The sequence below is a fragment of the Mercenaria mercenaria genome, chromosome 6 (genome assembly GCF_021730395.1).
Source record: "Mercenaria mercenaria strain notata chromosome 6, MADL_Memer_1, whole genome shotgun sequence".
NCBI classification, from domain to species: Eukaryota; Metazoa; Mollusca; class Bivalvia; order Venerida; family Veneridae; genus Mercenaria; species Mercenaria mercenaria.
The window spans coordinates 31540038-31556559 of NC_069366.1; the positions used below are offsets into that span (position 1 = coordinate 31540038).

Consider the following 16522-nt stretch of genomic DNA (forward strand, 5'->3'; position numbering starts at 1 on the left):
TTTAAGTCTCCGAAAATCTGATATGCCAGAAAATGTCGAAAAACCGTTATAAAGTAAGTGGATTTTATATGAAATAAGGAACAGCCGGATTTAGTAGTGTTCAGCCTATAAATATATCTTTAACTATTCTACTAGCTAGTCACCAGGTTACTTTTAGACATATGTGTCAATTTGGGTATCTTATATGTCAGACAGGTCGGTCATTCAAACGTATTAATTGTTTGCTTGTAATAGAAGCCGCACTCAACCTTCCATTTCTCAATCTTGTTCCTGTGTAACGGTTCCGCAAAAGTTGTTTATTTCTATAATTATTAAAAAGAAGGAGGGTTTTGCGACAGTTGCACGGGCGGAACCTATAGCTATCATCCGTTTAAAAAATACAATTTATTCATCACGCTTTAACAATTTTCTGCAATAGTACTCTTTAATTGGAGTATAATAAATAGAGAACAAAACGCTTGCGTTCTTACATTTATCTTTAGTTTCTTCTGTTTTCGTTGAAAAGCACACATTTCCGTTCTTATATGGCAGACATGGCTCGGAAGCAAGTCTTAGAAGTGCTTCTGTTGGTGCTTGCCGCCCTAGCGGTGACCGTTGAATTTGTTGGATTTATTTCGCCGGGATGGTTATGCCTATCAGTTAAATATCAAAATCAGAGTGACGGCTCTGACGTATCACGCTGGGCAGACGACTTCGACATGACACACTGGGCAAACAAATTCGAGAAAAATTTGGCAGACGCCTTCGATGATTCCGGCACAGACGATCGTAAGAGAGTTCGTCGGCAAGAAGCGAGAACTAGCTTAACCAGCGCCGGAGAAAGACTCCACAATGCAACTGCAAACAATACTAGTAACTGGAAGGGAAGACCTGAACTTCCATTTAAAATTTTTAATTCTACCCAGGAAGAAGAAGTTTACAAACACTTTCAACAATGGGTAAAAAACAAGAACATTAACAATCTGTCGCTACCCAGTAATGTCACAGCATTTAAAAAATGGTTATACAGCAGCAATGGTCAATATCTTGTTTTGAAGAAATATTTTGGTGAATTTTCAAGAAATGGTTCCCGTGCTGCACCTGAAAGGTTTTATTTTCCAGTAATAGAATCTTGGTTACGAGGTGGGGCAGACGCAGAAGGTCAACAAGATTTCAAATTACCCAAATTTCCTGATCGCACTGTTACAGACGTTCCGGGTTACAAACAAGCTGCTATTTATAAAGAGTTTAAATCGTACGTAGCCCCAACCATCCGTGCGAAACTACCGAATAATTACAAATATTTTATAACATGGATGTCTCAGAATATGACCAGGATACAGCAGATGAAAGTCCGTTATTTGTACTTTATGCAAGACATTGACGAGTCTAAGGTAGATCTGTATGAACATGTGATCGAGTCATGGTTCATACAAGCCCTTCCCCACAGTGCAACGGATGGAGACCAATGGGCGGACAGCCTCGTGGCTTTACCTATGCTTTCTGGAATGGAGTGGACGGTTAGACTGGGTATATGGTATGGAAAAGAATGTGTAATTATCCCTGGCAGTACCGAGGATCAGTGTGACAACACAAATGCTGTTCAACTGGAACAAAATGGTTTGGGTAAGTATTCATGTCTTTTCTCTTTAGGGTAGTAGAACAGTAATTATATTGAATCGGCAATTTCCGTGCTAAACGCTATACAGTAGTAAACAAATTTGCTATGTTCTATATAAAACATAGCCAGGCCCATTAAAAAATACTAGCCTTATGTTTTTAAATGACATATAAACCACCAACAAAAACAAAAACACCAAGAAAGTAGGGGTCACGTATCTCCTAAGAGAGAGTTTTTGTCTGACAGGTCAACACTATGGAATATCTCCCAAACTGACTGCTAAAATGTGGGTATGAACACATATGAGTAATAACGTTTGTTTACATTTCTTAAAATTTTTATGCAAAACAAATCTCCTTGAAAATGCTACCAAAATGTCAAGTATAGGTCTATAATGAAACAAAAACGGGAACTGGCTTACATAAAACATGAAAATGCCATTTAAACTGGGGGAAAAATGAGGATTTTTTCTTTCCTCCGATATCCGACTAGCCCGGAAATGCTGCTTGATTACCTGTTTGACCTTGAAAAGCGGAGAATGCCGAAATCACATAAGAAGAAACGGAGCCGATTGCCATTGCGGGCTCATTACGCAGTCGCAGCTCATCTGATATATATATACAATAGTCAGTATGACAATGATTAAATTATAGCATAACTATAGGCATTTAGTTGGTGCTAGTGCAACTCACTGTTTGGGATATATTATTTCTTAAGCAAATTGAGTCGCTAAAATACATTATCAAGTAATTTTTTAGTCTCATTCCGTGTCGCTTTTTAGCATAACTATAGGCATTTAGTTGGTGCTAGTGCAACTCACTGTTTGTGATATATTATTTCTTAAGCAAATTGAGTCGCTAAAGTGCATTATCAAGTAATTTTTTAGTCTCATACCGTGTCGCAGGACCTCGGCGGAAGCATCGTCCCGAAACGCACGGCCATTTTTACATTTGGTTCTAGCCTCTTTCATGTGAGAAAGTCTTCCACTTGACTTGGATTGTGTTGATAAAATACAAAAAGCCGGCATATGTCATGAGTTGTATGTCCGGAGTGGAAGCGGCTTTTGTAAACAAAACCAAGACAGACGGCATATATCCTGAGTTGTCTGTCTAGAGTCGAAGCTGCCCCTGTCTTGAGTCAGGCTCCTTGTTGAAATTAAATCCGGGCAATAGGCTGTTTGTCCAGAGTTAGAGCGGCTGAAAGCTAGGAACTTCGTTTAACCCGATATATTTCGTGAATGGTTTGCAGCCTACAGCAAATATTATTTGACAATACACAGGATGTTTGAATATAGAAGTATATATATGTATAGAAGGGTAAGCGTTCGATGAAATAAAAAGAAAAAAAAAACAACACTTTAATGATAGAAAAGGATTTGTGACAAATTTGAAAACTTGTTTATCTCTTCTATACAGAAACGTGTATTAACAATATACTAAAGGCCATGGGCCTTTTACTGATAGATCCAGCACAATACTGGTGTCATTCTCTGCCCGCATTAAGACCCGGTTACACAGCAGGTATTCTATCTAATTGGTCTGGGACGATACCTTTGACTGGACGTTCATCTCGGCTTTTTTAAAGCAGTGTCCCCCATGCATACAGTGAAAAATTATCTTCTTCTATTCCTGTAGAAATACGTTAAACGCTAGTGAGGTTTATTTTCATCGTGTTGCATGTACAGTAGATTTATACTGATTTCAGTCAAATGAAGCATGGTAAAATGAAAATTCTGGAAATGACGCGTTTCGCAGTTCATTTATCAGCTAAAAATATCATTTGCTGTTTCTGTCTTCATCACTTAGAAGTAGTGAAACTGTCCCGACAAAAATCAGGGGTGAATTTGGTTAAATCTTCAATAAAACGATTGTGTCACAGTCAAGAATTTTTTTAACGGATACTACTATCTCTACAGTCTACTATCACGGTTAAACTTAACATTTCAATTCGTAAGGAAGAAGTATCAGATATTTTTTTAAATCTTTGAACAGGTCGCTGTTATTGTAAGAAAAAATGACGTACATGTACTTTCCTCAGCTTAATAACCCTGTCTCTAATAAACAATTTAAAGTAAGTTTTGGATAGTGTTCAGGTGCAAACAAAGTGTGAATATGAAGAATATGTGGAGGCTTTATTAGTGAAAATATGAGAATAAATTAACTAGCAATTTTCTTCCTTGGATAGTGTTATAAAAATATCAGTTTTCGACATATCATCATACAGAAATGAAACCCAGCGTGATTTCTGCGAGACATTTCCAGGTCGTGATTGTCTTGATGGCCGTCGTGTCGATTTTATTTGAAGTTGTTGGGTTTGCTTCTTCCGGTTGGCTGGTTGTCGGTAAAGCTGGATTACGCTTTGGAAACGTGGGACTGAGTGGGGAATCAGGACTTAGTGCTAAAAATAGCACTAATAATGAGATGGAGAGCGGAATGCCAAACCGCGGCCTTGTTAAAGACACGGACGATAACCCTAGAGAGTCTGATATACCAAAGCCCGAAGAAACAAGCAATATGCTGTCCTTTGACACAGGCAGTAAAAGTATGATCAAACGACCAAAGAAACCAGTAACTAGATTACGGAGCCGTCCCATGCCTGAGAATCCTGAAAACTCTATACCTGACAGATCTAACGGTATATTGAAGTCTGATAACGGTGATGCGTCTACTTCTAAAGAAAACGTTAATGTAATACCAGGAGTTAAACCCGCAAGACCAGACATGGTGTTTCCTGGAAGACCATTTCCAAACAAAATTTTACCTGAAAAACCTAGCATTCAGCAACCAATCGACAATGGTGGCAAACCTATTCCTGAAGAAAGCGTTAACAATAAACCCGGGAAACCAGACACTGGAAAAAACATTAACACTAGACCTGGAGTAAGACCTTCAAAACCAGACACGGTGTTGCCCGGAAGACCAATTCCAAACAAAATTTTGCCAGAAAAACCTAGCAGTCAACAACCAAATGACAATGGTGGCAAACCTATTCCTGAAGAAAGAGTTAACGAAAAACCCGGGAAACCAGACATTGGAGAAAACATTACCACAAGACTAGTGAGACCCGCAAAACCAGACATGATGTTGCCTGCAAAACCAGTCCACCCCTTACTTGAAAAAACAGATCCGTCGAGCGAAAAAGACCCACTGCCGGGAAGTGTCGGTCAAAGAATTCTGACACAGCGCCCTCTTGCGGATCCCTCTAAAACGCGTCATCCCTATCTAAAAAATAAACCTCCACCCAGTGCCCCTGTAACTGAACAGCAAGTACTAGACGACAAGACAGTAGCTGAGCGAACGACGATGCCGACTAGAAAAACAAATTTTGCAGGAAGAGGAACCGGAAGACAAGGTCATCCGTTATCAGGAGAAACATACTGGAATATTCAAATTGGATTATGGACATCAAGGGCATGCTCAGACGATATCAGCGGAAGTAAAGAATGTTCCCAGCATTCCGTAAGAGATGGTCTTTTACTAGTACAAGCGCTTACGAAGAGGACTTTAGTTGCTGGTTAGTGAATTCGGTTGAAGAAATTTGTTGTTTTTTTTGTTTTTTGTTTTTTTTTTTTAAAGAGTGATCTCATATCTCAGACAATCATAAATGTTTTCTGTGTATGACCTACTATTTTTTTTTGTGTGCAAAACCGGAAATACTCACGAAAAGCATTTCCGGGATAGTTCCTGTATCTCCACATGGCAAAAAGTCAAAGAAATGTCATGGGAAAACGCATATATTTTCTCAAGCTATAGCAATAGATAGCGCTAAGTCTATTGTTAAAACATTTGGAAAGATGAATGTACGATTCTGTTCATTGTGTCTTAATTCTGCATACTAGTATGTCTGATTAAATGCCAGTGTGGCACCGCTGAATGTCGCAACGCCGCTAAATGTCGCAAAATCATCTGCCGCTATATGTCGCACCTTTAACGCTAAGTGTCGCAAGAATTTGTCTACTATTATATGTCGCAACCTCAACGCTGAATGCCGCACTGCCTTTAAAACTAAGAGCTATCTTAACAGTTCATTGTATTTTGTGTTTTGACCCCATACCTTTTTTAGTTCAGTCGACAGAAAATACCGTTTTCATCGTCATGTTAGTTTTTTTATCAAAAGTAAATATCGACTTATACGTTAAAATTATCTTCAATTGTTTTTTTTTAAACTTTTTAAAGAACATTTTGTACAACAATACTCAATACTTTTCGACTGAATAGAAAGATTTAGGACAGCTGTCTGAGGGTACATCAAAAATCGAAGCCCAACTGCCTCTTTGAATGTTTGCTGAGAAAAATGTTACTGAAATATCAATAGTGTAAAACGTGCCTTAAATCGGGAATATGCTGAATTTCATATAAAACTAATTATGAAAACGGACCCCTATTACTTCACCTTAGGCGCATTTCACCGTAAATGCATGTATGTGTACGTTCTCTGATTTACTTTTCAAGCTTTTTTTAATTATGCCTTCCATTTCCGTACTAAACATGTCCGGGACATCAATTTTAAGCAACACTAGAAAACTGTGATAATTTTCCTCGAGTTCATATTTATAGGCTGTTAGCTTTATATTGGGAAATATACACAAGTTCTTCTGCGGAAATATTGCGCGACTTTAGGAGCGCAATATTCTTCCGCTGCAGAACGAGTGCATATTTCCCGATGCAAAGATAATAACCTTTTTATTACATACGCATCTACACATAAAAATATTATGTAAATATCATAAGAATGTTCAATAGCCTGAGTAGGATTGACAATACTGAACTAAATAGAAAAAAATAGTGCAACTACACACACTGAATTACGTCACGCACCCGATATGAAATTCAGGCGTCAGTGTATGGAAAAATATTGACGTTTCCGGTACCAGTGTAACTTAACGGGGAATAGAAACGAGTATGTATAATAGTATATACTTGCCTTCATATTCTGGTAGATCTGAAGAAAATTAGTGTTTTTGCCGCTCATGTAGTGCTAGATCATATGTATGTGTTTTTAACAACTGTTGGGTTATCTAGACACTTTCATTCAGACCTCTGTTGAAACACCATCAGAAAACGATAACAAAAACAATTATATGCTGGAATAAGTATATTAATTTGAAATTCAACATATCTTTCCAGATGTTGGTGGTATGGCAACGTGGAACGATCTTCGTGTTGAGACTATAATCGGACTATGCGCATGCGTAATTGGACTCGTGGGGACATTGCTTACTGTGAAGCCCTTTTGTCTGAAGGGACGCCAAAGGGTGACTACCATTGTCGGCATCTGTGGAATGGTGCTTTCGTGTAAGTATATGAATATGTTTAACAACATGTATTTTACATAGGGCGCACTTATAATTTTATAATATTCACTAGTTGATAACGCTCACGAATTCTGCAGTCACGCAGAACTTGAACAAGAAAGCCATGATGGCCCTATAATCGCTAACCTATCTCAGTTGGGTACAAGCTGGTTATCAATTGTGATATAAGAAAAGTTAATGTTCATCACTTTACGCATTCTAGTGGGTAACGTTATGCAACTTATGATCATATTTTCATTAACAAACTTTTTTCTATGTAAGTTGAAGTAAAACAAATGGTAGCACGGACGGGGCCAATTTTTACATGCCAATTAAGACAAGAAGAGTTTTAATATAAACAGATGACCCCCGGGCATGGCCAGTTTTGACCCAAAAGCATGGTTTGAACAAATTTTGTAGAGGACTACTACACACTGCTTCTTACCAAATATCTAAGATTTTTGTATTTTTTACAGTAGAAGTCTATGTAAAACAGGTGAACTCCAGGGCGGGGCCAATTTTGACCCCAGGGTTTGATTTGAACAAGACCATTACTAAATGCTACATGCCAAATATCTAGACTAAGGGCATTACGGTTTTAGACAAGAATATCTTTTTAATCATTTCTATGTAGTCTATGCAAAACAAGTGAATTACAGGACAACTTGCCAGTTTTGACCAACTGGCATTATTCGAGTAAAACTGGTGAAAGGTCATTAGACAATGCTACAACCCAAAATATCTCAGCTCCAGGCCTTGTGATTTTGGAGAAGATTTTTTTAAATGTTATGTCAACCAGAATTCTGCATGGAATAAAAAAACTTTTCAACAACTTTGGCATGATGCCCATCCAAAAACATATACTGGCCAAGTTTCTTAGACTTCCATCGAATGGTTTCGCATACATGTATATTGTTTGAAGAAAAAACTGTTGACAGACGGATGGACGGCAGACGCACGGACGACGTACGTACGCGAGTGATCACAATAGCTCAATGCAAGCACTTTGTGCCCCAGTGATAACTAACGCCACCGACGACAAAAATGTTAAACAGTGATGATGATATTTACTTTATTCATTATGTCTACCATAAAGATCATTGACATGGTCGAATGTGTATACAGTTATCAAAATGGTGTCTATGAATTTTTTGAATTTTTTTTACATTATAGACATAGTACTAGAGATCAATCAATGACACAAATAATAATCCTTCCCTGCATTAGTATGGCACCAGTTAATAGGAAGAATGAAGTAACTCTATGGTTAAAAATTCAAATTTCATGGTAAATGCTGGAGTTTTTTCTTGCTTTTATATATGATGTGTGATATGGTAAAAATAACATTATATTTGAATTTCAGCTTAAAAATAGTGGATCTGATTTTATTTTATTAGACTTAAAACATTTTCCGATGTCATACAATAATCATATATTTGACATTCTTTTTGCATTGAGTTAAGTTCTTCCCGCAATAATCCAGGTACAATTGGGGATTAAATATTGAGGTATAATTGGGGATTAAATATTGATCAATGACTTGATAGGTAGGACTATCTGCAAGAGGGGATACATGGAAATTAAATAAAAAGTTTAAGAAAATCCTAAACAATATGCTTCAAAACGATCAAATCAATCATATGTATTATATTCCGTCGTAAATGTTATAATCAAACACAAAAGTTATTTTTATGCCCCCGAAGGGAGGCATGTTAGTTTTCAACTGTTCGTCTGTTAGTTTGTTCGTCACAACGTTAACTTTTTGCATGAAGGCACTTTACTCGCGAACCACTGCACCCAGGACCTTCAAACTTCACGTGCTAATAGTACTTATTGAGTTCACGACCCCTATTGACTTTGGGGTCACCAGGTCAAAGGTCAAGGTCACCAGGTCAAAGGTCAAGCCGCTGCGGGGTTATTTGTCACCATTAGTGACAGCTCTTGTTTTAATTGCTTTTCATAATTTAAAATTTAAGGTACTATCGCATGGTTATACAAAATTCGTAGAACGCATAAATGTCCTAATAGATAAAGAAACAAGCATACACATGCTTAACATTAGCTTATTTGAGGTCGGTCATGAACATTATGTTCAGTCATGAACATATATTATTTCTCTTGAGACCACTTCCCCGAGCTAAAAAGGACTGATGTCCGCCGTGCTCCCACCAGGGCTCAAACAAGCGGCATCCGAGTAAACTTTCGACAAGTCTTTCGTGTTTCTGTTGCAGGCATTCTCTTCTTGGTACCAATTGTCCGCATTGCTGGCATACATTCTACGCTTCAGCACAGTTACATGTTTTATCACGATGAGCTTCACGTGCAGATGCCATGGGCGGCTGCTGTTTCCGGTATTGGCGCGTGCCTGGCCTTAGTTTCCGCAGGATGCCTTGCGTTCTTCACGTGGGCAGACGAGAGGCAAAAATGGAACAAATTTGATGATGACCCATCCATTGTTTTCAAGAATGACGTTCAAAGGGACAAAAGCACGTGCGACATGGACCAGAAAGAGACCAGTAACACTGAAGGAAAGTACGATAACATGGCTACCATGAGTGATATATAAAGCAATGTAAATTCAAGTGTTTTTGTTTCGTTTTCTTTTTCTTAAAATCCAGCTGCATTTTTGATGTTCTACAATTACATGTATGTCAGATCAATAATTCACTGGCTCGGTTTATAGATTGTTGTGGTTTATCAAAAAATATCACTTAAAAATAGAGATTTAAAAATGTTCAATGGTGACAAGTTAAAAACAATAAACTTTTTCAAATGTAAATAGTACCAATTAGACTATGTTTGTTTTTGTATCAAATAAACAGAAGTAGGAATTTCACAAAGTTTAATTGTGACATTGCGTCCACTAGTATGCTGATTCTTCACGTCTGGCTTCTTCACAAAAAATGGTAACAATAATATAGCAAATGTTTGCTAATATTGCTCAAATCTGTATTTTGTGAAAGCGATCTTTGAATTAGTATTGAATTTGCGTAGTGTTTCGAAAGTAGTTTCGACACATGAAATCAACAATCTATATGGTTACTGTATTAGTAAATGTCATTTTCATGTTTCAGCAAACTATGTATATCGAAGTGCGAGTGATTTGCATGCAATGTAACACACATAAAGTATATTTGTTTTTGAGTAAGATACTTAATTGCATATTATTTCTTGCCGTACAGTGCCTTCCAAAAGTTTGGAGACAAAGAACTTTTTACCCATTCTCACTACAGTGGCATACTGTAACTTTACAAATGAGAAATACGACATTCAGCTTTAGCTCTTTAACAAATTCTCCACAGATCTAATATTTTATGTTTACACGATTTCGTTCATAAGGTAGTTCTACACATTTGAAAAAGAAACTGGAAGTTATGGCGAAACGTCATTTATATAAAGCTTTGAGGGAAAATTATACATGTATCAGTGTCATTCCATGTGTACGTTTATAAAAATAGCAACGTTATTTTCTTTGAAAGGATGATAAAAGTGTTGTCTCCTAAAATCCAAATAATGCCTTCAAATCGGTGGAAATTTGCTCGTTTCTTAAATGGAAAATATCTAAAAAAAAAAAAAAAAAAAAAAAACACAGACCTAGTTTATTTGACCATATAGTACAGTATGTTGATTTACAACTGTGAAAAGTTCTCTTCAGTCTAAATTGTGAAAAATTCTACAAGCCAAAATATCATCAAAATTTTCCATAGATTCCTGTGATGAAAACTAGCGAGTTCCAAATTGTTCAAGTAAGAGAAAAGTAATCATGCGCATGACCATACCTCTTTTTCTTTGCCAAGTTTACTTAGGAGTTTGGAAAAATTAGCGATATGTTGTAGAATTTTTATTTTACTTGAACTTGAAGAACTACCTTAATTCCTACTAATGTATCTTAGACTTTTGAAGGGCACTATATACAGTAAAACTTGTCTTAAGCAGCTAGCCAAGGGAGTGGGAAAAAGTGGCTGCTTAATGCAGTTAATTTATAGAATGAATGACCATTTTGGGAAATGAGACAATGGCTGCTTAATAGAGGTAACCGCTATAGCAGGTGTTACGTTATTTTAGGTCAGAATCATTGTTACTAACCTGTTGTTGTCAAATTAATATATATTTGTACTAATAAAGTTAACAAGAGAATCAGATTTTGTTTTTATCAAATAAAATGGTTTCTGGGCAACCCTGTAATTTCCTTCAGTGTGTGAAATGGATGTTTTTTTCTGCTGCAAGAATACTTAGCAATATGACACGCGTGTAATAAGGAACTTGTGGAGATTTCTAAATCAAAACCAAATTGCTTTTTCGGCCTTTTAGTTCTTCTGAAATTGAAAGAGATATTTTAATATTTAAGTGCAGATTATATAACACATTATCATCAGAGAAACTGTTCACCCTGTCTTTATTTATTTATTATTATATATATATTTAATTATTTTGTTGGGTTTAATGTCACACCGACACAATTATAGGTCATATGGTGACTTTCCAGCTTTGATGGTGGAGGAAGACACCAGGTGCCCCTACGTGCATTATTTCATGAGCGGGCACCTGGGTAGAACCACCGACCTTCCGTGAGCCACCTGGATGGCTTCAACACCTCAGTGGGGCTCGAACCCACATCAAAGAGGGGCAAGTGATTATTTGAAATCAGCGATCTTAACCACTCGGCCACGGAGGCCCTGTCTGAAATGAAAGTTTATCACCTCATAGAACAGAACCACTGCAGGTTAACTTCATTATCTCGGGAAAAGAAAAGCCACAGATTCAAATATGCCCAAGACTATAGTGAGACAATCAAGTTTTTACAGGACATAGCTGCCAAGTCAGCATGTAGATAACAGTATCTATTTATCAGAGTCCTGTGTCAAATGTAAGAAATTTTACTGTTTATTGCAGCAGGCATACATCGAGCGAGTCCCGTGTGTCAAATGTAAAAAATCTTTGGTTTTACCGCAGCAGCCATTGATCAAAGGAGTCCTGTGTGTCAGATGTCAGAAATCTGAGGGTTAAGCACCTTACATTACTTTAGGATGGTATATTAATTGAACGGCATTGTCTATTTCAAGAGAACATTAACCCATAGCCTGCTGGCGGCAAGTGATTCTACCTTTGCGACCAGTGCAGACCAAGATCAGCCTGCACATTCGTGCAGTCTGATCATGGTCTGCACTGTTCGCTATTCAGTCAGAAAATGTTCAGTGAACACCCCCTCGAATGATAAATGGTATTGCCCAGAATGAATGATGGACCTGTCCATTTTAGAAATTTAGCAGGCTAAGGGTTAAAGGAAAAGCCTTATTATAGAAGACAGCTGCAACTTTGATACTTAGTCTAGATGCCATGAAAAGCAGCAAATGGAATTCAATGATGTTAGCAATAAACAGAAAGACTTTTTCTCGAGATCTCACATTTTAATACAAATGTATTTACAAGTATATACATACATTTCCAGTACCATATATCCCATAGAAGAAAAAAAGAATCTGACAAACTTCATGATTCATACTGCCATAACATCACTTCAAAATGACTACTTTTCAAATACTTTAATAGTATTACAGTAATGTTTTCATTCTTTATTTCAATATTGATCTATCTCTCTGATTTATCATTTAATGATATCAGTAACTTAAAAGACAAAAATTAGTTTATTTCAAGCAATTTAGAAATCTTATTAAAGGCATGTTAACTTCAGTTAGGGTCAAACACAATCACAGTGATCCAGAAGGAATGTTTACAATCTCTATAAAACTTGTAAATTTTTCAAGAGCAAACAATACATACAAAAGATATTAAATGTCCCTCAACTGCCATTTTTAGCATGAATGTCTTAGAACACTTATTCAGATGTATTTTTTAAAATGTTACAATAAAATTTGATTATATGCTTTATTTTGAGTTAGCTACTTGATGACAACAAAAAATACTTGTTAAGGAACACATTTCGATCAGTACAATAAGATAAAATATACAGGTTTACACTGTATAGATCACTGAAATCTGCTGTGACTGCAATTTAGTACATGATATATTACATTGTTAAGCCTAAATTCAAGGACAAAAATGAAACACTAAATATCAAAGCACATCAAAATTCTGCCAAAAACTATGGATCAAAATAACAGTTCTTTCAGCCCAATATATTTTAAGCATGGTGTAAATAATGGCAAATGAAAATGTAACCAGAGAAATCGGAACAAAATGTTACCATGGCAAATTTGAAATGTATGGAAAATGATGTAGCTTCTGGTTAATACTAAACATTGAATTCCTATTATTCATTTCAGAACAAATTCCTTTACCGTGGTATGAAGAAATTTCATAACATTTAAATAAAGGCAGCGTCTTTCAAAATTACATGAAACAAATAACTTGTCAGATCAACTCCACCCTTACTGGTGTCCTCCCTTTTCTCCAACTTTTGATTGATGATTGAAATCTTGATCATTTTTAAAGTCTAAACTGTTTTTAAATTATTGTTTTTTATATAAAGCAAATGGGAAACAAATTTTCCATAGACCTTATCTTTTGTTTTAGCCAATAGAATTGTGGCTTTTATCAACTGCTCCAATGCAGACAGTAATGATAACACAAGTACTGCCAAGTCGTACCAAGAATTTGCATCTGGCAACTTCTCCATATAAATAAGACAGTTTTATTAGCACTTGTTGTGAAGTTACTGTGCGTTTGCACGCATGGCTGCCCTACGTCCTGTGACGGCCTGGAAACCTGACTTGATGCTGGCGACGGAACATCGGGATCCACATGTTTCACATTGTAAGAAAAACAAGCGTTCCTCTTTCTGTAGTAATGTGTCCGGAGATTTACACGTGTGACAAGTTACATATTCCTCTGTAAACAGAAAAACAATATTTACATTGTGTTTTATTATACCTCAAGTTAACACTCAATGTAAAATTTCCATAAAACCAACAGGGATTAATTCTCAATACAACTTTTCGAATACAATCCAGGTGTGATAATTCTTTTGAATATCACCTGGCCGGGTGTTATTTGTTTCCAAATCCCCGCAAAAACATGCATTCCAATGATTTGTTCCAGTGACTGAGAACACACTTTTTTTTATAATGCCCCAAGTGTTATTTGTTTCCAAAACCCTTGCCATCGAGTGCTCCAACGAGTCGATCAGGCCATTTAGACATTTATAAACATCCCGCCTAAAACTAATGAGTCCTTCGGCTTCCATTCCGAGAAAGAAAAATTGCTACATAAGAGGTTTCTTAAAGCTAAGTTTAACGTTAGGTAAATATCTCAAGATTTGATTAAACAAAAAACACAGGCCTGCTAAGATGATATGGGACACTGTCAACCTTCGAAAAATAATAACACCTTCGGCTAGTGCCTTGGGTGTTATTTCTTTTCTCAGGTTGACAATATCCCTATCACCCTCGCTAGCCTAGGTTATTAATATAATATTAAATATATACAAGAGGGCCATGATGGCCCTATATCGCTCACCTGTTATCATTGCACTTGAGGACAAGAAGGTCCTCAGAAAAAATATCTAAGTCCAAAGGACAGGAACAACAAAGGGAAGAAATTAAACCAAAAAGAAAAAACAATTCTTACAAGGTACAGATATGTCAAAATACACCTAAAAATTGGAGGTACCATCCATGTTGTACCACAGAAAAGTAGTCTCAGTTTTCCCCTACGGCCAATAATAAAAAAGTTACTAAAAACAAGCTATTTATAGTAACGTAAAAGGGAAGTAATTAAAAAAAATGATTGTAAGTTAACAAAAGAAGGATCTGCCAAATAAATCTGTTGACATAAATGAAATTTCAGATCAGTATCTTCATTAGTTACGGAGATATACCCATTTTAATTTGAAATAAAGGGAGGTAATTTGACATAAAATCTGTCCATAGTTATCTACCCTCATTGGCTCAGTCCAACTAATGACAATAATGAAATTTCAAATAAGTCCTATAAGTACTTACTGATATAAATCCATTTTGATTACAATCAGGGGAGGTAATCAGATATAAAATAACTCTGGAACCTACGAATGGATCTGATTTGTCATGGAATCCAAGATTTATTGTTGTTGAAGATATTTTGTAGTTTGTACCAAATAAAACCATAAATGAAGTCTCTATATGGCTGCAAAAGTCAAAATAGCCAATTTTGGACCTTTAAGGGGCCATAACTCTGGAACACATGAAGGAATCCCGCCAGTTCAAGAAAGGAACCAAGATCTTGTGGTGATACAAGTTTTGTGCAAGTGTGGTTAAAATCAAATCATAAATGAAGCTGCTATTGTGCAGACAAAGTCAAAATAGCTAATTTTGACCCTTTCAGGGGCCATAACTCTGGAATCCATTATGGGATCTGGCCGGTTCAAGAAAGGAACTGAGATCTTATGGTGACACAAGTTTTGTGCAAGTTTGATTAAATTCAAATCATAAATGAAGCTGCTATTGTGCAGACAAGGTAAAAATAGCTAATTCTGGCCGTTTCAGGGTCCATCACTCTGGAACTCATAATAGAATCTGGCCAGTTCAAGAAAGGAACCAAGATCATATGGTGATACAAGTTGTGTGCAAGTTTGGTTAAAATCAAATCATAAATGAAGCTGCTATTGTGCAGACAAGGTCAAAATAGCTAATTCTGGCCCTTTCAGGGGCCATAACTCTGGTACCCATGATGGAATCTGACCAGTTCAAGAAAGGAACCGAGATTTTATGGTGATACAAGTTGTGGGCCAGTTTAGTAAAAATCAAATTATAAATAAAGCTGCTATTGTGCAGACAAGGTCAAAATATCTAATTTTGGCCCTTTCAGGGGCCATAACTCTGGAACCTGCAATGGGATCTGGCCAGTTCAACAAAGGAACCGAGATCTTATGGTGATACAAGTTGTGTGCAAGTTTGGTTAAAATAAAATCATAAATGAAACCACTATCGTGCAGACAAGAAATTGTTGACGGACGCACGAGACGGACGAAGGGTGATCACAAAAGCTCACCTTGTCACTATATGACAGGTGAGCTAACAAAACATGCATTCCACAAACATGATACACCTTAAACAGGGAATATTTATCACTGATTCGAAGTCCAAACATGGTTTGTATAACCAACAATGTTAGCAGTATGATCTATATACTTTTAACGTAAAGGTCAGAGTTAAGAAAGGGGCACATTAATGGGTACCATTAATTTAACCTTTGACCTTGAGCTAGAGATCGTCATGCTGAGCATAATTCATAGCCATGTAAAGGTGATCATTGCTGCAAATATATGTTCAAATCCCTTGATGAATGACAAGTGTATGGACCAGATAATGCAATAAACCTTTGATCCAAAGTGTGACCTTGACCTTACAGCTAGCTAGAGGTAGCTGTGTATGCAACGTATTGTCATGTAATGGTGAACATTTATGGTACCTGTAAGCCATTAGTTCCAGTGAGGTTACAATACAAAGAAAGCATACTTACTAATATATCTTCTTAAAACATTTTCTATTTGTTTTTGGTTAAATCTGCCTCTAATAATTAGCTGATTGTTTCCATCTACTGAACCACTGCAAAAATAAAACAGTATCATATACATTATTTAATGCAGTCAATCAATTTAAAAAGTTCATGCACTTTCAAATAGAAGAGTA

The 16522-nt window shown here is 36.5% G+C and overlaps 2 protein-coding genes across 3 annotated transcripts in view; one reads left to right on the forward strand and one right to left on the reverse strand.

Moving 5' to 3' along the window:
• Window positions 1–446: 446 nt before the first annotated feature.
• Window positions 447–11030, forward strand: LOC123549248 (uncharacterized). Its single transcript, XM_045337174.2, has 3 exons — window positions 447–1605; window positions 6727–6894; window positions 9125–11030. Exons 1-3 carry the CDS (start codon window positions 525–527, stop codon window positions 9457–9459), a joined length of 1584 nt encoding a protein of 527 aa, XP_045193109.2. The 5' UTR covers window positions 447–524; the 3' UTR covers window positions 9460–11030.
• A 1250-nt stretch (window positions 11031–12280) lies between these two features.
• Window positions 12281–16522, reverse strand: part of LOC123549247 (eukaryotic translation initiation factor 2 subunit 2-like) — a 33202-nt gene continuing 28960 nt past the window's right edge. For both annotated transcript variants that reach the window (XM_053545542.1, XM_053545541.1), the window contains exons 8-9: window positions 16353–16438; window positions 12281–13742 (exon numbers count right to left, since the gene is read on the reverse strand). In XM_053545542.1, coding sequence (XP_053401517.1) covers window positions 13567–13742; window positions 16353–16438 — 262 coding nt within the window. In that variant the 3' untranslated portion in view covers window positions 12281–13566. The remainder of the gene's footprint in view (window positions 13743–16352; window positions 16439–16522) is intronic.

Coding starts and splice junctions, on each gene's coding strand:
- LOC123549248 (XM_045337174.2), top strand. CDS start 525: ATGGCAGACATGGCTCGGAAGCAAGTCTTAGAAGTGCTTCTGTTGGTG. Junction 1,606..6,726: donor ACTGGAACAAAATGGTTTGG/GTAAGTATTCAT, acceptor ATATCTTTCCAG/ATGTTGGTGGTATGGCAACG. Junction 6,895..9,124: donor CTGTGGAATGGTGCTTTCGT/GTAAGTATATGA, acceptor TTTCTGTTGCAG/GCATTCTCTTCTTGGTACCA.